This window comes from Oncorhynchus mykiss, chromosome 2 (assembly GCF_057628025.1).
Source record: "Oncorhynchus mykiss isolate SJ-2025 chromosome 2, ASM5762802v1, whole genome shotgun sequence".
In the NCBI taxonomy this organism is placed as follows: domain Eukaryota; kingdom Metazoa; phylum Chordata; class Actinopteri; order Salmoniformes; family Salmonidae; genus Oncorhynchus; species Oncorhynchus mykiss.
Genome location: NC_143023.1, coordinates 38,095,840 through 38,117,807, shown reverse-complemented (window position 1 = coordinate 38,117,807; position 21,968 = coordinate 38,095,840). Strand labels below are relative to the sequence as shown.

Here is a 21,968-nt window from a genome sequence, read left to right as displayed (position 1 = left end):
CCTACATCAACCTGAGACTGTCAAGTTGCTGCCCAAAAGCTAGTTCTTACATTGGTTGGTTCAGCAGTTGTAGTGGTGGTGGCTGCTGCTGTTGTTGTGGCGGTGGTGGTGGTCATCATCACTGTAGTCACTGGAGGAACAAATCAAATACGTATCTTTGAGATGACTCATGTCTCAATTCTGTCCTGTATATAGTGCATTGTACTTTCATGCTCATATAATGCAATTCAGATTGAATCCAAATAAATAACACATTTTACAGATGTGTTGAAATGAAAGGAATAGTGATAAGATGCTATGCATTGTCAGAAAACGAATAGTTCAACAGAACAACAGATTTAGCTCAGCCCCATACAGTAACAGTCTCCCAATTGATGTGGTGGTGATACATGTAAGCATGAATCCCTCACAGTAAAAGACAGGGTTTTTACAGGCTCACCAATTCTAACACCAAGGACACCATAGTATGGTTTGACTTTGACTTTATTTAGTTTTGCACACAGTTTACAAGGAAACTGAAGAAATAGAATAGAATAGAAAGCATAGAAAACAATTATAATACAGGGCACTTAGATATCCCCAAAAATGTTATGGAGTGGGCTAGTCCCTTAGGTGTGTTTTGTGTTTATTAGAAAGGATGGCTAGAGAAGAAAGTAAGGAGGAGAGAGGGTGCTTAAGCAGTGGGACGGATTTGAACCCATGCTTTCGGAGGTACACAGTGCATGTGATCCATGGGCAGCGGTTTAAACCAGTGGACCACCGTAGGCCACAGGACATTGGTTTTCTTTATTGCATATTTTTTGGGGGGAAAAACTAAAAACGGTTTACCTGTTGTAGTGTTTGTGCGAACCATGGAGGCCAGGGTAGAGCTAAGACAGCCAGTGGAGTTGCAGCATCCCATCGAACAGTTGCTCTGAGTGTCATTGACACAGGCATTACTGCAGGAGGAACTGCAGCCACCGGTGTAAGTCATGTCTTCCTGTCTCTTCAGCTGAGAAGGTATCACACATTTTGTTAGCACACTTTTAGAAACAAATACATTTAAATGTTTCGTTATTGTTAAACAAGGGAATAAAAGATGAAGTTAGAACCACATTCCGGTATAGTTGCTGCAAATGCAACTGACTTAAAAAAAAATATGGTGTGAAACTTTTAGTAGTAGGGCCAGGAAGATCGTATCTAAAATAGGTGTGACATGAATTAATGACAGCAGATGCAATACTAACTACAGCATGCAAAGGTTGTGTGTGAAATGTAAGTACATTTGTATTATTCAAATTCAAAAATTCTGCAATGCACGCATAGTATATACTGTACCTCACAGAAGGTGATATTAGCGTTGCATGTAACAGAAGTCATATTCATGTACACATCGTTGCAGTCTGAGTAGTTACAGGAGAACTGGCGACAGGATATCTTTGAGAGAGAGAGAGAGAGAGAGCAAGAGAGAGAGAAAGAGAGAGAGAGAGAGACGACCAGATACTGAGCACCGCATCTATGCTTTCTCTAAACAATCAAACAACAGTAGTATCGGTCTGACGTTGAATGAAGTACTACTTAGAAAGTCTATACAGCATACATAAAGTCTGCACTACACAGATCAACTGTACTTTTATGTCCTACTCCACAATAAAGGGTGCAAAAAGGATGACATAACCAACGTAGAGGGCATTACTAAATGTGACATAACTGGCTAATTCCCTCAAAAGCGGTGCTTTATAAAGGGTGACATTGTGCATGCTATTTGATGTGAAATTGCCTGTCTCGAGGAAAGCTACAAGATAAAGCATTAAAAGGGATGGTAAAGCGGACTACATGTATCATGAAACAATCTCTCCCACCAAGTTACTTCATTCCTCGGTGCCAACATGCACAGACACAAACATGGGCCCAGTCACCATCCCCTCAACCCCCCCACTCACACCCACCAACACACACGCACTGTGGTTATGTACACTACAGTGGTAGAACTGAAGAAAAAAAACGGTCTGTATTCACTTCTAGTTTTTTTCAATCACTTTGGCACATTTTCAGATGTAAGGGGGTGTATTTTCAAAACACTGAGTAATACCCATTATCTTATGTTCAGAACCTTTCATTGTGCATTCATTGGAGTTGAATACATATTTAACCCCTGAGTCACACAAGCAAAAGTTTTTCATGAAATACCATAAGATAATTTCGTTTAGTCACCTATACATCAGATAATAATAGACTCAACGTTTAGTCATTTGAACTAACATTTAATCCAACAGCAAAAAATACTAGATACAATTGTTAAAGCTATTCTTTTTAGTAGATGGTAGACGGTAAATAATGGTAAATACCATTTTCCATACAGTGTTTAGCTATAACTTGACAGCAAAGTTTACGGGAAAACAATGTATCAGTTGTAGTATCCTTATACAGTACATAAGTAAAATAAATAATCAGATATCGGGGTAAAATCTATTATTAAGCAGCAGCCTACAGTAAAAAGGTATTTGTGTTGCACTGTGTGTGAATGTGTAACGGCTCTCGTTGGTGGTAGAAAGAGTAGACCAAGGCCAAAAACCAGAAAACATAGAATTTCCCACCCGAGTCACACCCTGACCTGACCAAACATATAGAATAATAAGGATCTCTAAGGTCAGGGCGTGACAGAATGCCCATTTCTGCCCCATGCAACTATAGACATATAAACACCTAGACTAGAAAACCCCTAGACAATACAAAACTAAACAAACCACCCTTGTCACACCCTGACCTAACCAAAATAATAAAGAAAACAAAGATAACTAAGGTCAGGGCGTGACACATAACAATTAGGTAGATTAACAAAACAAAGAAATTGATGCTGATGGTGATGAAGCCAGCTCTGAGAGTTCCGTCACAACAGAGTGTACCCGCTTATGACAGAGACTGGGGCTTCTGACAACCCACTGGAGTTAGGCTAGATGATTTGATGATGGTGATGCCAGATGATCGATGCCAGATGATGCAGTTGGCTTGCTGGCCCTGATGTCGTCCTCAGCTCAACATCTCTGTAGCCTGGACTGAGTACTACTCCACAACTAACGAGTAGCACCCACTTGGGTGATGCCTCAGTTCACCACACATTAGTCCACATCAGCCATCCCCATTTCCAAAATGCAGTCCGGTCTCGTTCGACAAGAAACCGGGGCTTAGTGAGATCTTTTAAAACTTCTTAGGGCTGAGATCCCGCTAACGGGATCGATATGACAACAGCCAGTGAAAGTGCAGGGCGCCAAATTCAAAACAACAGCAATCCCATAATTAAAATTCCCCAAACATTTCACACCATTTTAAAGATACACTTCTTGTTAATCCCACCACAGTGTCCGATTTCAAATAGGCTTTATGGCGAAAGCACCACAAACGATTATGTTAGGTCAGAGCCAAGTCACAGAAAAACACAGCCATTTTTCCAGCCAAAGAGAGGAGTCACAAAAATCAGAAATAGAGAGAGAATTAATCACTAACCTTTGATGATCTTCATCAGATGACACTGATAGAATTCAAGTTACACAATACATGTATGTTTTGTTCGATAAAGTTCATATTTATATAAAGAAATTCTCAGTATACATTGGCGCATTATGTTCAGTAGTTCCAAAAAGATCTGATGATTTTGCAGAGAGCCACATCAATTTACAGAAATTCTCATATTAAATGTTGATTAAAATACAAGTGTTATCCATGGAACTTTAGATACACTTCTCCTTAATGCAACCGGTGTGTCAGATTTCAAAAAAGCTTTGCGGAAAAAGCAAAACATGCAATAATCTGAGTACGGCGCTCAGAGTCCAAACAAGCCAAAAAGATATCCGCCATATTGTGCAGTCAACAGAAGTCAGAAATAACATTATACATATTCACTTACCTTTGATGATCTTCATCAGAATGCACTCCCAGGAATACCAGTTCCGCAATAAATGTTTGTTTTGTTCGATGATGTCCATCATTTATGTCCTCCTACTTTTGTTAGTGCGTTTTGTAAACAAATCCAAAGTCATGAAGCGCATTCACTAGGAGCAGACGAAATGTCAAAAAGTTCAGTTACAGTCTGTAGAAACATGTCAAACGATGTATAGAATCAATCTTTAGGATGTATTTAACATAAATCTTCAATAATGTTCCAACCGGAGAATTCCTTTGTCTGTAGAAAAGCAATGGACCGCGAGCTAACTCTCACGTGAACGAGCGTCACAAGCTTGTGGCACTCTGCCAGTCCACTGACTCAAAGAGGCCTTATGAGCCACTCCTTTACAGTAGAAGCATCAAACAAGTGTCTAAAGACTGTTGAAATCTAGTGGAAGCCTTAGGAAATGCAACATGACCAATATCCCACTGTATCTTCAATAGGGAATTAGTTGATAAACGACCAACCTCAGATTTCCCACTTCCTGGTTGGATTTGTTCTCAGGTTTTTGCCTGCCATATGAGTTCTGTAAAACTCACAGACATCATTCAAACAGTTTTAGAAACTTCAGTGTGTCTTCTATCCAAATATACCAATAGATGCATATATTAGCAACTGGGACTGAGTAGCAGGCAGATTACTCTGGGCACCTCTGGGCACCTTATTCATCCAAGCTACTCAATACTGCCCCGAGCCATGAGAAGTTAAATGCAAACATTAGCTAGCTAGGTATAGCCAAACCACACTAGTTGACTTGCCATCAGTCCTTCAACTCCATGGGTGAAAACAACCAGATATACCCAATAAACACTAAATGATTTAGCAAAAACAAAAAACACTGAAAGTCATCAAAAATATGTACAAAATATAAAGAGCTAATTGTTTAGGCTGCCTTACGGTGCAAAAGAAGCACATATCAGCAAATTCAACTGAATTATTTTCTAAGACAATTTGCAATAATTCCAAGGACTATTTACTTAGCGGCCTCGTGAATGATGTTGAGTAAAACATCTGTAATGAAGGTTGCTATGAATGATACTGCAACATTCACAAAGGTGTCATGATTAGTTTCATAAAGATGATATAGATGCATTACGCATACCCCCTTCAAATAAAGTGGTAACATAATATCATATCATTAATTAAATCTACTTGACTACTAAACTACTAGACTCACCATGGTCATGCCACTGGTGCCCCATGAAGTGGCATTGTCCGTGCTTGCGGTTCCACTACCTGTGTTAGCAAGGACAACATGTAGTGTGAGACCAAAGTAGCAAAATAATATATCTACCAAACATCCTGAATGTGAATTCATAAAACAATCATCATTTTGTATTACCATTGTATTCCCTGACTTGTCAATGGTTACACTTGAAGTGGAGGTCATGGCTGTTGTCATTGATCCTATACAGTGGCTTGTGAAAGTATTCACCCCCTTGGCATTTCCCCATTTTGTTGCCTTACAACCTGGAATTAAAATATATTTTGGGGAGGGTTTGTATCATTTGAATTACACAACATGCCGCTTTGAAGATGGAAAATATTTTTTTTTGTGAAACAAACAAGAAATAAGACAAAAAAACTGAAAACTTGAGCGTGCATAACTATTCACCCCCCTCCCCCAAAGTCAATACTTTGTAGAGCCACCTTTTGCAGCAATTACAGCTGCAAGTCTTTTGGGGTATGTCTCTATAAGCTTGGCACATCTAGCCACTGGGATTTTTGCCCATTCTTCAAGGCAAAACTGCTCCAGCTCCTTCAAGTTGGATGGGTTCGTTGGTGTACAGCAATCTTTAAGTCATACCACAGATTCTCAAATGGCTTGAGGTCTGGGCTTTGACGAGGCCATTCCAAGACATTTAAATGTTTCCCTTTAATCCGCCCGAGTGTTGCTTTAGCAGTATGCTTAGGGTCATTGTCCTGCTGGAAGGTGAACCTACGTCCCAGTCTCAAATCTTTGGAAAACTGAAACAGGTTTCCCTCAAGAATTTCCCTGTATTTTGCGCCATCCATCATTCCTTCTATTCTGACCAGTTTCCCAGTCCCTGCCGATGAAAAACGTCCCCACAGCATGATGCTGCTACCACCATGCTTCACTCTGGGGATGGTGTTCTCTGGGTGATGGGAGGTGTTGGGGTTCCACCGGACATAGCGTTTTCCTTGATGGGCAAAAAGCAAAATTTTAGTCTCATCTGACCAGAGTACCTTCTTCCATGTGTTTAGGGAGTCTCCCACATGTCCCTTGGCAAACACCAAACGTGTTTGCCTACTTTAAGCAATGGCTTTTTTCTGGCCACTCTTTTGTAAAGCCCAGCTCTGTGGAGTGTACGGCTTAAAGTGGTTCCATATTCTTTCAATTTTTTAATCATGGATTTAATGGTGCTCTGTGGGATGTTCAAAGTTTCAGACATTTTTTATAACCCAACCCTGATCTGTACTTCTCCACAACTTTGTCCCTGACCTGTTTGGCGAGCTCCTTGGTCTTCATGATGCCACTTGCTTGGCTGTGCCCCTTGCTTAGTGGTGTTGCAGACTCTGGGGCCTTTCAAGAACAGGTGTATATATACTGAGATCATGTGACACTTAGATTGCACACAGGTGGATTTTATTTAACAACTTATGTGACTTCTGAAGGTAATTGGTTACACCAGATTTTATTTACGGGCTTCATAGCAAAGGGGGTGAATACATATGCACAAACAACTTTTCAGTTTTATTTAAAAAAATAATTGAAACAAGTATTTTTATTTTATTTCACTTCACCAATTTTACATGAAATCCAAATAAAAATCAATTTAAATGGCAAGTTGTAATATAACAAAATCGGAAAAACGGCAAGGGGGATGAATACTTTTGCAAGGCACTGTATTGGATGAATTAGAGGTAGAGGTAGCCGTATTAGCCGCATGTTGAACCGTGGTGGCTGCCATCATGGTTCGATGCCATTGTAGTACTCATAGAAGAAAAGCCAGACAACCAGGGTTGGGGAGTAACGGATTACAAAAAATAATAATCGGTAACTGTAAACCGTTACGTTACCAACAAAAATATTGTAATCGGATTACAGATACTTTTGAAACACTAGATGATTACTTCAAGGATTACTGTTAAATTCAGAAAGGACGTTTTCAAAAGAACATCTTTGACACTTCTCTGTTTTCTCATCGACATTCAAATCAGCAATGACAAAAAAAGTTTGTTCCACCAGAGCAAGTCTGACCACAAGTCAGAGACCACTCTGATGACACACCAAATGTGTTTGATTGATCGCGGGAAAATAGGTTTTTGTAGGCTACAGTCCAAGCTATGTCTTCCAATGGTGCGACTTCTGTCACAGCATCCAAAGATTATCCAACTTGAATAAACACTTGGAGGTAAGGATGACAGTAGTGGTGATATGGATATCACTTATTATTGATATCTACATAGCGCATTGATGTGAATCACACCGCCGCTCTCTCATTTAGCAAATTGCGCCTTACGGATTGTGGTTGTTGTGCATGGCTGTTCACAAATCTAAATGTGTATTTGAACCCAATAATGGTTGAATTCAAGAAGTTTGAAGCCTATTTATCATTGTTTTTGAAACCAGTGGACAACCAGTGAAAAATTTGCTCTTGTAACAGCTGCATAGTGCGGATACCAGCATATGGAAAAAAAAGTGGGGCTTTTATTGTTCAATCTAATTCATGCTGATATAAAAGGCCTAATGGACACATGATCAAACTCGCACACTTTTGATAGACTTAAAGGGGCAATAAGTAGTTGCTACATACATTTTCTGACTTATAAATTATATATATATATATATTATATATATATATAATTGAAATAACACACATATAATCATGTAGTAACCAAAAAAGTGTTAAATAAATCAAAATATATTTTATATTTGACATTCTTCAAAGTAGCCACCCTTTGCCTTGATGACATCTTCATGTGTTAGTCACCTGGAATGCTTTTCAATTAACAGGTGTGCCTTCTTAACAGCTAATTTGTGGAATTTCTTTCCTTCTTCATACATTTTAGCCAATCAGTTGTGTTGTGACAAGGTAGGGGTGGGATACAGAAGATATCCCTATTTGGTAAATGTCCATATTATAGCAAGAACAGCTCAAATAAGCAAAAAGGAATGACAGTCCATCATTACTTTAAGACACGAAGGTCAGTCAATGTAGAACATTTAAAGAATTTTGAAAGTTTCTTCAAGTGCAGTTGCAAAAACCATCAAGCGCGATGATGAAACTGGCTCTCATGAGGACCACCACAGGAAAGGAAGACCCAGAGTTTCCTCTGCTGCAGAGGATAAGTTCATTAGAGTTACCAGCCTCAAAAATAGCAGCACAAATAAATGCTTCACAGAGCTCAAGTAACAGACACATCTCAACATCAACTGTTCAGAGGAGACAGCGTGAATCGGGCCTTCATGGTCGAATTGCTGCAAAGAAACCACTACTAAAGGACACCAATAATAAGAAGAGACTTGCTTGGGCCAAGAAACACGAGCAATGGAAATTAATCTGTCCTTTGGTCTGATGAGCCCAAATTTTTGATTTTTGGTTCCAATTGCCGTGTCTTTGTGAGACACAGAGTAGGTGAACGGATGATCTCCGCATTTGTGGTTCCCAACATGAAGCATTTAGGAGGAGGTGTGATGACGTGGGGGTGCTGTGCTGGTGACATTGTCAGTGATTTATTTAGAATATAAGGCACATTTAAGGCACTGGTGTAGAGAGGACTAGGCAGGTGGCAGTCGTAGGTTTAGAACTACTGAATTTATTTAGATCAAAGCGGGACGAAACCCAAACGCTGTTGTGCTCAAAATATATCTTCATATACAAAAAGGCACGGGGCAAACTCAAAGTGCAAAATATAAAGTACTCAGGAAATAGTAGGAGAGATTCCTCTCAGGAAAACAAGTAACATTTACAATGACCGACAAAGGCAAATGGCAGAGGGAGTATATATACAGTGATAGATTGGGGATTGGACCCAGGTGTGTGTAATGATGACATGTAACATGTGCACTGGGAGTCAGGAAGCAAGGGAGTGCATCATTTAATAAACAAAACAACAAACACGAACATCGCACAGACAAGAAACTGAAACAGAAACAATGACGCCTGGGGAAGGAACCAAAGGGAGTGACGTATATATGGCAGGTAATCAAGGAGGTGATGGAGTCCAGGTTATTCTGATGACGCGCAGGTGCACGTAATGATAGTGACAGGTTTGCGCCATAATGAGCAGCCTGGTGACCTAGAGGCTGGAGAGGGAGCACACGTGACATGACAAGTCAAGTCCGGGGTTGATGAGTGAAGAGCGTTTGCCAGCAGTAGGTTCGGCAGCAGCAGCTAGAAGACCTGCGATGCCGAATTCCTGAGCTGGACAGGAGGGGGAGCCAAAGCGAAGGCTGGTGTGACAGCATGGCTACCACAGCATTCTGCAGCGATACGCCATCCCATCTGGTTTGCTCTTAGTGGGACTATCATTTGTTTTTCAACAGGACAATGACACAAAACACCTCCAGGTTGTGTAAGGGCTATTTGACCAAGAAGGAGAATGATGGAGTGCTACATCAGATGAGCTGGATTCCACAATCACCTGACCTCAACCCAAATGAGATGGTTTGGGATAAGTTGGACTGCAGAGTGAAGGAAAAGAAGCCAACAAGTGCTCAGCATATGTGGGAACTACTTCAAGACTGTTGGAAAAGCAGTCCATGTGAAGCTGGTTGAGAGAATGCCAAGCGTGTGCAAAGCTGTCATCAAGGCAAAGGGTGGCTACTTTGAACAATTTGTTTAACACTTTTTTGCTTACTACATGATTCCATATGTGTTATTTCATAGTTTTGCTGTCTTCACTATTATTCTACAATGTAGAAAATAGTAAAAATAAATAAAAACCCTTAAATGAGTAGGTGTTCTAAAACTTTGGAGTCACTTAGAAATGTCCTTGTTTTTTAAAGAAAAGCACAAGCACAAGTCCTCAACTGGCAGCTTCATTAAATACTACCCGCAAACACCAGTCTCAACGTCAACAGTGAAGAAGCGACTCCGGGACGCTGGCCTTCTAGGCACAGTTGAAAAGAAAAAGCCATATCTCTGTCCAGTGTCTGTGTTATTTTGCCCATCTAAATATTTTATTTTTATTGGCCAGTCTGATATGGCTTTTTCTTTGTAACTCTGTCTAGAAGGCCAGCATCCCGGAGTCATCTCTTCACTGTTGACGTTGAGACTGGTGTTTTGACTGGAATTATGATAGACCTTAGTTTTCAATGTGAAGATATAATTTAATCATATTATTATATGTAGTAGACAGCAATGGGTTAGAAGAAGCCTACATAACCAACCCATAAAGTAAAATGTAACATGCATATATGGCCAGCTATGTGAACTTTAACATTGATTTATCCTGCAAAAGATTTTGTTCAATTGGAAACATACATTTTTGTCTTGTTCTAATGGCTCTTAAGGGGAAAGTAATCTAAAAGTAACCGAAGGTAATCAGATTACATTCCTGAGTTTGGGCAACCCAAAAGTTATTTACTGATTACAATTTTGGACAGGTAACTAACTAGTGACTGTAATGGATTACATTTAGAAAGGAACCTACCCAACCCTGCAGACGACATTGTAGCATTCGTAGAAGAAATGGCAGACGACATTGTAGTTTGAGCTGTGGTAGCTGTCACGATAGTTGCTGCAGAGTCATTACTCATGCCAGGTGACGTCACAGTTGATGCAGCATCGGCCGTTGAATTGAAACTTGAGGTGGTGTTTTGTCCTGAAATAAATGACGATGGCTGCAGTCCCAGTAGTAAGAAGAGCAGGAGGCCTGTTCAGATAGGAGAGGCATACAGCTGTCATCATTTAGCAGGTCCTGTCTATTAAACATAACAAGCTCTTAACCATGCGTTGTCATATTCAGGTGGGCAGTAAGCCTCTGTTTTGTTTGGCTAGATGAGTCATTCCCTTACGAAAAAAGATTGCATTCAGAGTGCAGGATAACTGCAGTACACTGCAGTATAATTCCAGTTAGAGTGCAGTATAACTGCAGTGTGCTGAAAATACTACGTCCAACATAACACAGTTTTTGTTTTTTACGTCAGTCATTTTGCAGTTTAACTGGGGTTGCAGGTACAGTCTAGAATCTTAAAGATACAATATGGGATCTGAAAATCTGTCCATTTCAATTGTTGATATTTACCCAGAGTTTATTGAATGGTATAACTTCAATAACTTTGATTAAAGTTATATAAGTTATATTATTCAAGAATCAGTCGGTATGTGTCTATACACATTTGTTAGGCAATGGGCACATTTAGAAAGTAAACATACCTGTGCCTTTAAAAAAAGCAGTTGAGGCCATAGTCTTCTGGAGGGAGTAGGAGCCCTTAGTTCAGTCTAGAAAGGGATAGAGAAGTCATAACGAGTTCATTTTGACTCAGTATAAATTTTAACGTGATATTAATAAACTGAGAAACAGTGAAATGTGACACCCTGAATATTGTGATATAAAGGTTCCTCATTGTCTTGTAGCATCGGGGTTACCTGACTATTGAATAAGGCTACCTGGAGCATGTAGAGGACAAAAGTAATACCACAAACCACATAAGTGGTTATTATTATTTTTATTTCTACTTTGCACATTCTTCCATTGCAAAACTACCATTCCAGTGTTTTACTTGCTATATTGTATTTACCTTGCCACCATGGCCTTTTTTGCCTTTACCTCCCTTCTCACCTCATTTGCTCACATTGTATATAGACTTGTTTATACTGTATTATTGACTGTATGTTTGTTTTACTCCATGTGTAACTCTGTGTCGTTGTATCTGTCGAACTGCTTTGCTTTATCTTGGCCAGGTCGCAATTGTAAATGAGAACTTGTTCTCAACTTGCCTACCTGGTTAAATAAAGGTAAAATAAATAAATAAAATAAATAAGTAAAGACCCAAATCCATATCTATTATGCCTTTTCCTTTGACACACAATCTACGTTAGATTCAGTACAGCAATCAAACTGTTTACACAGGGCCATTCATTATGTCCCACCTGGACTTATCCTTTGATCTTATGCCATCATCTATCTGAGGGCTCATTTGCAAACAATTCCCTAATTGTTCTATGGGGAAACTGATCTGATGATGGTTTGCAGTGGCCGCAGCGCCTGATTTGTTAGTTAAATTTTGTTAAGTGTAGGAAAGAGAGGTAGAAAACAGAGTTAGGAATAGAAAATAGATGTTGAACTGTAAAACAACCATCCTCTCACAACCACATTGTGGCTGGTAAATTACAATATTGAGAAAATAATCATTGGCAAAATAATCAGACACATGCGTGTGTCATCAAAGGATATGATTTTGTTCGGTAGTGTCGGTTGGCAGCCATTCAGCCATAAGCACAATTAAAATGTGTTTGTTCCTCGTGATGTCCCCGGGGCAATATATCTAAGCACAGCATGTTTTCATCCCTCCCTAGGAACAAACCACACAGTCTCCTTTGGGCTCACCACCCTGGATACTGAGGGTCGAACTGTGGCTAATAGTGTCACGTGTTATAAATGATTGGAGACAGGCGCAGGAATACGTATTAGGGGGTTTTAATACTCCACCCAAAAATACAACATGCCATGAAAGGTACGGGGACGAAGCCCAAAACAAACACGTATGCAAAAACACAGGGATGTAACCCAAACAAAGGAGCGACGTAAAACCTATAATAAATACACAGGACGAGACGGGCGATACACTACACGGGTCAAGACAAATAACAAATGCACAACAATACACGGGGCGAGACCCGTAATAACAAGGGCACAATACACGCAACAAGAAAGCCGAAATAACAGGTATCAAAGACCAACGGACATGGGAACAATAACTGACAAGACATTGATGAACAGAGGGCACATATATACAATTACTAATCAAGGGGAATTGGAATCATGTGTGCGTAATGAGATAGTTCAGTGACGACCTATAGGCTGGTGACGTAGACCTCTGGAACTGGTGCACGGAATGAGCAGCAGTACCGGGGAAATCTGTGACAAATAGCCCACTTTAAAAAAAAGTAGGTCCAGTTACAGGTGTTAGTGTAATGGAAAAATGTTATATTGCTTAAAGTTTATGAAATATAATATATTAAAATATAGTATGTACTGTATATATATATATATATATATACAGTGCATTCGGAAACTATTCAGACCCCTTAACTTTTTCCACATTTTATTATGTTACAGCCTTAATCTAAAATGTATGAAATAAAAAATACCTCATATTGACAAAGTGAAAACAGGATTTGTTAACAATCAATTAAATACAGAAATACCTTATTTACATAAGTATTCAGACTCTTTTCTATGAGACTCGAAATTGAGCTCAGGTGCATCCTGTTTCCATTGATCATCCTTAAGATGTTTCTACAACTTGATTGGAGTCCACCTGTGGTAAATTGTTTGGACATGATTTGGAAAGGCTGACACTTGTCTGTATAAGGTCCTACAGTTGACAGTGCATGTCAGAGCCAAAACCAAGTCATGAGGTTAAAGGAATTGTCAATAGAGCGCCGAGACAGGATTGTGTTGTGGCACAGATCTGGGAAAGGGTACCAAAACATTTCTGCAGTATTGAAGGTCCCCAAGAACACAGTGGCCTCCATCATTCTTAAATGGAAGAAGTTTGGAAACACCAAGACTCTTCCTAGAGCTGGCCGCCCGGCCAAACATGGAATTGGGGGAGAAGGGCCTTGGTCTGGGAGGTGACCAAGAACCTGATGGTCACTCTGACTCTGTGAAGATGGGAGAATCTTTGAGAAGGACAACTATCTCTGCAGTACTCCACCTATCAGGCCTTTATTGTAGAGTGGCCAGACGGAAGCCACTCCTCAGTAAAAGGCACTTGACAGCCCGCTTGGAGTTTGCCAAAAGGCAGGTAAAGACTCTCAGACCATGAGAAACAAGATTCTCTAGTCTGATGAAACCAAGATTGAACTCTTAGCCTGCATGCCAAGCGTCATGTCTGGAGGAAACCTGGCACCATCCCTATGGTGTAACGGGTCCTATGTGTAGCTAGTGTAGAGAGTCAGGCGTAGGACAGCAGATATGAGTATTCAACGTACTTTTACTCAAAATGTCAAAGATACAAAGTAACAAATAAACGCACAACATGACAGACCAAAAATACAATAAACAACCACTCACAAAAAAACATGGGGAAACAGAGGATTAAATAATGAAACAGTAATTGTGGGATTGAAATCAGGTGTGTAAAACAAAGACAAAACAAATGGAAAATGGTGGCTAGAAGGCCAGTGACATTGACCGCCGAACACCGCCCGAACAAGGAGAGGGACCGACTTTGGCGGAAGTCGTGACATACGGTGAAGCATGATGGTGGCTGAATCATGCTGTGGGGATGTTTCAGTGGTAGGGACTGGGAGTACTAAAAGTACAGAAAGATCCTTGATGAAAACCTGCTCCAGAACTTTCAGGACCTCAGACTGGGGTGAAGGTTCACCTTCCAACAGGACAACAACCCTAAGCACACAGCCAAGACAACGCAGGGGTGGCTTCGGGACAAGTCTCTGAATTTCATTGAATGGCCCAGCCAGAGACGGACTTGATTGAACATCTCTGGAGAGACCTGAAAATAGCTCTGCAGCAACGCTCCCCATCCATCCTGACAGAGCTGGAGAGGATCTACAGAAAATAATGGGATAAACTCCCCAAAGACTGCTGTGCCAAGCTTGTAGCTGCCAAAAGTGCTTCAACAAAATACAAAGTAAAGGGTGAATACTTATGTAAATGTATATAACTTTTTTTTCTTGTATATATAAACTGTTTTTTTTTATAAACAGTTTTTGCTTTGTCATTATGGGGTATTGTGTGTAGATTGATGAGGGGGGGAAAGTATTTAATCAGTTTTAGAATAAGGTTGTAACCTAACAAAATGTGGAAAAAGTCAAGGGGTCTGAATACTTTCCAAAGGCACTGAATTGTGTATTCGAGGTTGTGTAGTCAGGTGCCACATCCTCGTGCAGTAACTCACACGGCTAACTATCGCATTGAGTCAGCATTAGCTGCTGACTTGGAGGATGCCATCTAAGTCACTACACAGTACTGTAAGTGTAGGAACCTGTCAAGAGTTATATTAAATCATGGCATATTTGAATGCCACTGGTTTCTAGATACTGTATGCCTGTACAAAGGCTTATATTTAAAAAAATATATGTTGGGATTTTAACCTACACACAGTCCAATTAAAATAATAAATAATGTAGTGAGGGTTTTAGATAAAACCACTGTCAAATGTTATATTAATTGTGACACAAGCATACTATAGATACACAGTGCCTTCAGAAAGTATTCACAGTGCTTCACTTTTTAAAAACAATTTGTTTTTTACAAAGTAGGAATTAAATGGATTTAATTGTAATTTTTTGTTGATGATCTGTACTCTGTAATGTCAAAGTGAAAGACAAATTATAAAATTGGTTACATTTTTTTTTTTTTAAACACACTAATATACAGTATCTTGATTAGATAAGTATTCAACCCCATGAGTCAAAACATGTTAGAATCACCTTTGGCACATTTCAAGCTCTGTCAAGTTTGTTGTTGATCATTGCTAAACAGCCGTGTTTCATCTCTTGCCATAGATTTTCAATCCAATTGAAGACAAAACTGTAACTAGGCCACTAGAACTAGAACTTTCTGCTGAAAGGTACATTTGTTTCCCAGTATCTGTTGGAAAATCCTCTAGGATTTTGCCTGTGCTTAGCTCTATTCCGTTTCTTTTTATCGTAAAAAACTCCCTTTTCCTTGCCGATGGCAAGCATACCCATAACATGATGGGGCACCACCATGCTTGAAAATATGAAGAGTGGTACTCAGCAGAGGTGGGACCAAGTCACTATTTTTTGAGTCACAAGCAAGTCTCAAGTCACAAGGTCCGAGTCGCAAGTGGAGTCCCAAGTAGAACGGCTCGAGTCTCGAGTCAAGTCCAACTTGTGCATTCTAAGAGCAAGTCAAGTCGAGTAGTCACAAGTTTTTTCAAGTCAGGTCTCAAGTCAAGTAAAACAAATCTATACATGCAATGACTTGTTCAACTACAAATATTTGCCTATTTATTGAGTCTACCAGGCAGCCCTTTTCATTATTTTGAATTTTGTAATTGTAAAATAGGCACCATGTAGCAGTCTTAAGGGTATGAAATCAGCAGAAGGCAAGGCAGGTTGACGTGCTCAAAGTGTAGACTTATTTACAGGTCCTAGTAATCCAATAGTGAAAGTGCCTTATCATACAAAATACACAATCGGATTGACCAAATACACAACGGCAATAGCCCAAAAGACCATAGGACCATACAATTAACCAATTTGCAATTACAACCCATAAACTGGGTTCTACGATGTAAATGGCAATTTCCACATCCATTGTTACATAGGTACATTCGTGTTAATGAGACTTAATGATTATTGATGACATATTCATCTAAACGTGTGAAAGCAACAGCAAACGTTTCAACAAGAGAACAACGTGCTCTCCACTGGGGGAGTTTGGAGAGCACAAGTGAAAAGACGCGCCTATGGTGCATACTCTCTGCAGTAGACTAATAATACACTTTAACAACACATTTCAAATACAAGCTTCATAAGTAAATGATCAATTTCATGCAATTTTGACTTCATGAAAGACCAGTAGGAGAAAACTGAGGATGGACAAACAATATTGTAGTTACTCTACAATACTAACCTAATTGACAGAGTGAAAAGAAGGAAACTTGTACAGAATAAAAAATATTCCAAAACATGAATACTGTTTGCAATAAGTGCCTTATTGCAAACAGGATGCATATTTTGGAATATTTGTATTCTGTACAAGCATCCTTCTTTTCACTCTGTCAATTAGGTTAGTATTGTGGAGCAACTACAATGTTGTTTCTCCTATCATAGCCATTAAACTCTGTAACTGTTTTAAAGTCACCATGTTGAAATCCATGAAGATTTTTCTTCCTCTCCCCGGCAACTGAGTTAGGAAGGACGCCTATAGTGACTGGTTGTATTGATTCATCATCCAAAGTGTAATTAAAAACTTCACCATGCTCAAAGGGATATTCCATGTCTGATTTTTTTTACCCATCTTCCAATAGGTCCCCTTCTTTGCGAGGCATTGGGAATCCTTCCTGGACTTTGTGGTTGAATCTGTGTTCGAAATTCGAAGCTCGACAGAGTCCATCCAATTTACTTTGTGACTTGTTAAGCACATTTTTACTCCTGAACTTATTTAGGTTTGTCATAACAAAAGGGTTGAATACTTATTGACTAAAGACATTTTTGCTTTTCATTTTTTATGAACTTGTAAAATTGTCAAAAAACATAATTCCACTTTGACATCATGGGGTATTGCATGTAGGCCAGGGACAAAAACATCTCAGTTGAATACTTTCAGAAGGCACTGTACTATGTGAAAATATGGAAGCATTCAATGCCAGTAACATAACCTTATATTTATTGTTGTGAAGTTAACCTAAGCAACATTATTCTCTATCATCTTTAAGCAACCATGGCAACCCTCCTTGTTGAACTTAATCAGTCTGAGATAAGCAGGTAATGGAAACAAAATAACGAAAACAAATGTTTAACTAAATGTTTTCAGAAAAAAAGAACAACAAGCGCTTACCCGTGTGTGGTGTTGAGCAAAAGTCTGAGGATGAAACTGTCTGTATCAGCTGCAGATGATGTGTAGAGCCTCTCTCTCTCTCCGTCTCGCCGCTCTCCTTTTCTCCCAGTGTCACTACCCTCTGTTCTTCCTAGTGACAGCACAGGAGAGGCAACCTATTAAGTGGAAACTCTCACCTGCACACCCACTCAATTACTAGTCACAACTAACAGAGAGGAGGAGACTACAGGCAGAGAGCTGGCTGGGAGGGTTAAAACTACCATACAAGCGCCCAGAGATCAAATTAGGGTAAACTTCCAGCTCGCTAACTCAAATCCACACCTATAATCTCAGGAACCAGGACCAAATCTTGAGTGCGCTGGTCAGTTGACAGATGGTCATGTGAGACTAATTAATAGAATTATGTTATCAGACACATTTATGATAAAACGTCATTAGAGCAAAGTGATACAACAGGTCATAGTCACATCTTTAACATCTGCAACCCAAAACAATCGGATAGATATTATACATCTCCTCTCTTTATTTACCTATCACCTCATTTTCCTTTTCTTTTCCAAACAAAATGGTCCTACAGTCTCCTACAACTTTGCTGCCTCATGGGTTTATTGTGAGATAATTCCTATGCCGGGGAGGTGATTTTGGGGAACATTATGGTTTCTGTTCAACACAATGTGAAATCACCCCCCCCCCCCCCCCCCCTCTGTCAGGAATAAACCCCCTTGACAATTACCTCTTTGTGGCATTGTGGCTCTTGGAATGTGGAATACCTAACCTGGGAACCACACAAAAAAATCCCTCCTTCTAATAAACCTGACCGTTTTATGAGAAGAAGAACCCCTAAAAGAAAAGACACACAAAGGCTGGTTTATATTTTAGTTCTCTTATGGAATTGTACACACTACATCCAAAGATAATTCTTTGCATACACACTACATCCAAAGATAATTCTTTGCATACACACTACAACCAAATATATACTTCTTTGCGTACACACAACAACCAAATATAATTCTTTACACAAATCCATTCCATGTTAGTTTTCATGGTCAGTATAGTTGGCACAAAGCTATTACTCATGAAAGTGTCTATCGTAGTGAAATTGTAAGAATTTAAAATATTAAGTGACCTACTGTATTTGTATTTCAAATGCATTATTTCACATTAGTTTAAACTTATTTTATAATTGAAAAACGTCAAGTAAAATCCCCCCACCAACCTACCGAAACTACAAGGATATGTGACATAAACATACTTTACAATTGATTCCATCACACTCTATGTGTTGTTTTCTTTACTTTTTTCATACGTTTGTTACATATGTTTCCTTTACATTTGTTATACGTTTGTTATATATGTTTCCTTTACATTTGTTATATATGTTTATGTCACGCCCTGGCCTTAGTATTCTTTCTTTATTAAGTTGGTTAGGCCAGGGTGTGACATGGGTGATTTATGTGTCTTGTTTTGTCTAGGGGTTTTGTAGTCTATGGGGTTGTGTTCAGTTGAGTGTTCTAGGTAAGTCTATGGTTGCCTGGAGTGGTTCTCAATCAGAGGCAGGTGTTTATCGTTGTCTCTGATTGGGAACCATATTTAGGCAGCCATATTCTTTAGGTATCTTGTGGGTGATTGTTCCTGTTTCTGTGTTTTGCACCAGTTAGGACTGTTTCGGTTTTTCCACGTTTTCTTATTTTGTATAGTGTTCACGTTTTCATCTTTCATTAAAGATGTTTATAAATAACCACGCTGCATTTTGGTACTCCTCTCCTTCACAGGAAGAAAACCGTTACAGTTTACTTTACATTTGTTACATGTTTGTTATATATATTTCCTTTATATTTGTAATATGTTTGTTATATATGTTTCCTTTATATTTGTTATATGTTTGTTATATATGTTTTCTTTATATTTGTAATATGTTTGTTATATATGTTTCCTTTATATTTGTTATATGTTTGTTATATATGTTTCCTTTATATTTGTAATATGTTTGTTATATATGTTTCCTTTATATTTGTTATATGTTTGTTATATATGTTTCCTTTATATTTGTAATATGTTTGTTATATATGTTTCCTTTATATTTGTTATATGTTTGTTATATATGTTTCCTTTATATTTGTAATATGTTTGTTATATATGTTTCCTTTATATTTGTTATATGTTTGTTATATATGTTTCCTTTATATTTGTAATATGTTTGTTATATATATATATTTCCTTTATATTTGTAATATGTTTGTTATATATATATATTTCCTTTATATTTGTTATATGTTTGTTATATATATTTCCTTTATATTTGTAATATGTTTGTTATATATATTTCCTTTATATTTGTAATATGTTTGTTATATATATTTCCTTTATATATGTTATATGTTTGTTATATATATTTCCTTTATATTTGTTATATGTTTGTTATATATATTTCCTTTATATTTGTAATATGTTTGTTATATATGTTTCCTTTATATTTGTAATGTTTGTTATATATGTTTCCTTTATATTTGTTGTATGTTTGTTATATATATTTCCTTTATATTTGTTATATGTTTGTTATATATGTTTCCTTTACATTTGTTACATGTTTGTTATATATATTTCCTTTATAATTGTAATATGTTTGTTTTATGTTTTCTTTATATTTGTAATATGTTTGTTATATATGTTTCCTTTATATTTGTAATATGTTTGTTATATATATATATATATTTCCTTTATATTTGTAATATGTTTGTTATATATGTTTCCTTTATATTTGTAATATGTTTGTTATATATATTTCCTTTATATTTGTAATATGTTTGTTATATATATATATATATTTCCTTTATATTTGTAATATGTTTGTTATATATGTTTCCTTTATATTTGTAATGTTTGTTATATATGTTTCCTTTATATTTGTTGTATGTTTGTTATATATATTTCCTTTATATTTGTTATATGTTTGTTATATATGTTTCCTTTATATTTGTTATATGTTTGTTATATATATTTCCTTTATAATTGTAATATGTTTGTTTTATGTTTTCTTTATATTTGTTACATGTTTGTTATATATATTTCCTTTATATTTGTTATATGTTTGTTATATATATTTCCTTTATATTTGTTATATGTTTGTTATATATGTTTCCTTTATATTTGTTACATGTTTGTTATATATGTTTCCTTTATATTTGTAATATGTTTGTTATTTATATTTCCTTTATATTTGTTATATGTTTGTTATATATATTTCCTTTATATTTGTAATATGTTTGTTATATATATATATATATTTCCTTTATATTTGTTATATGTTTGTTATATATATTTCCTTTATATTTGTAATATGTTTGTTATATATATTTCCTTTATATTTGTTATATGTTTGTTATATATGTTTCCTTTATATTTGTAATATGTTTGTTATATATGTTTCCTTTATATTTGTTATATGTTTGTTATATATATTTCCTTTATATTTGTAATATGTTTGTTATATATGTTTCCTTTATATTTGTTATATGTTTGTTATATATATTTCCTTTATATTTGTTATATGTTTGTTATATATATTTCCTTTACATTTGTTACATGTTTGTTATATATATTTCCTTTACATTTGTTACATGTTTGTTATATATATTTCCTTTATATATGTTTCCTGTACATTTTGTCCCAACCGGCATTTTCATATGTTATCACCAAGTATCATCATGCAAAATGTTTCCTCGGTGTAAAAGACAACAATAATAAGAGTTTACCAACAAGTGAACAGCCAGATGAGGTCGGCATACACTGTATTGTGCTTCAGCACATCCTCCCATTTGTCCAGCTATTGACAGAAAAGGACATGCCTTGGAAAATAGTAGTTGAGTGTACCTTTTAATTTTTATTTCACAGTTATTTATTTAAAATATATTTTTTATTTATATTTATTTTACCCCCTTATTCTCCCCAATTTCGTGGTATCCAATTGTTAGTAGCTACTATCTTGTCTCATCGCTACAACTCCCGTACGGGCTCGGGAGAGACGAAGGTTGAAAGTTAACCAAGCCGCACTGCTTCTTAACACAGCGCGCATCCAACCCGGAAGCCAGCCGTACCAATGTGTCGGAGGAAACACCGTGCACCTGGCAACCTTGGTTAGCGTGCACTGCGCTCGGCCCGCCACAGGAGTCGCTGGTGCGTGATGAGACAAGGATATCCCTACCGGCCAAACCCTCCCTAACCTGGACGACGCTATGCTAATTGTGCGTCGCCCCACGGACCTCCCGGTCGTGGCCGGTTACGACAGAGCCTGGGTGCGAACCCAGAGTCTCTGGTGGCACAGCTGGCGCTGCAGTACAGCGCCCTTAACCAC

At 37.7% G+C, this 21,968-nt stretch overlaps 1 protein-coding gene across 1 annotated transcript in view; it reads right to left on the bottom strand.

The window, feature by feature from the left end:
• Positions 1-17,841, bottom strand: part of LOC110489149 (uncharacterized) — a 29,303-nt gene extending 11,462 nt beyond the window's left edge. The window contains exons 1-7 of the mRNA XM_021561766.3: positions 17,615-17,841; positions 11,269-11,334; positions 10,544-10,765; positions 5,100-5,158; positions 1,318-1,416; positions 829-991; positions 51-121 (exon numbers count right to left, since the gene is read on the bottom strand). Of these exons, the coding sequence (XP_021417441.2) occupies positions 51-121; positions 829-991; positions 1,318-1,416; positions 5,100-5,158; positions 10,544-10,765; positions 11,269-11,299 (645 nt within the window). The 5' untranslated portion in view covers positions 11,300-11,334; positions 17,615-17,841. The remainder of the gene's footprint in view (positions 1-50; positions 122-828; positions 992-1,317; positions 1,417-5,099; positions 5,159-10,543; positions 10,766-11,268; positions 11,335-17,614) is intronic.
• Between the last annotated feature and the right edge of the window lie 4,127 nt (positions 17,842-21,968).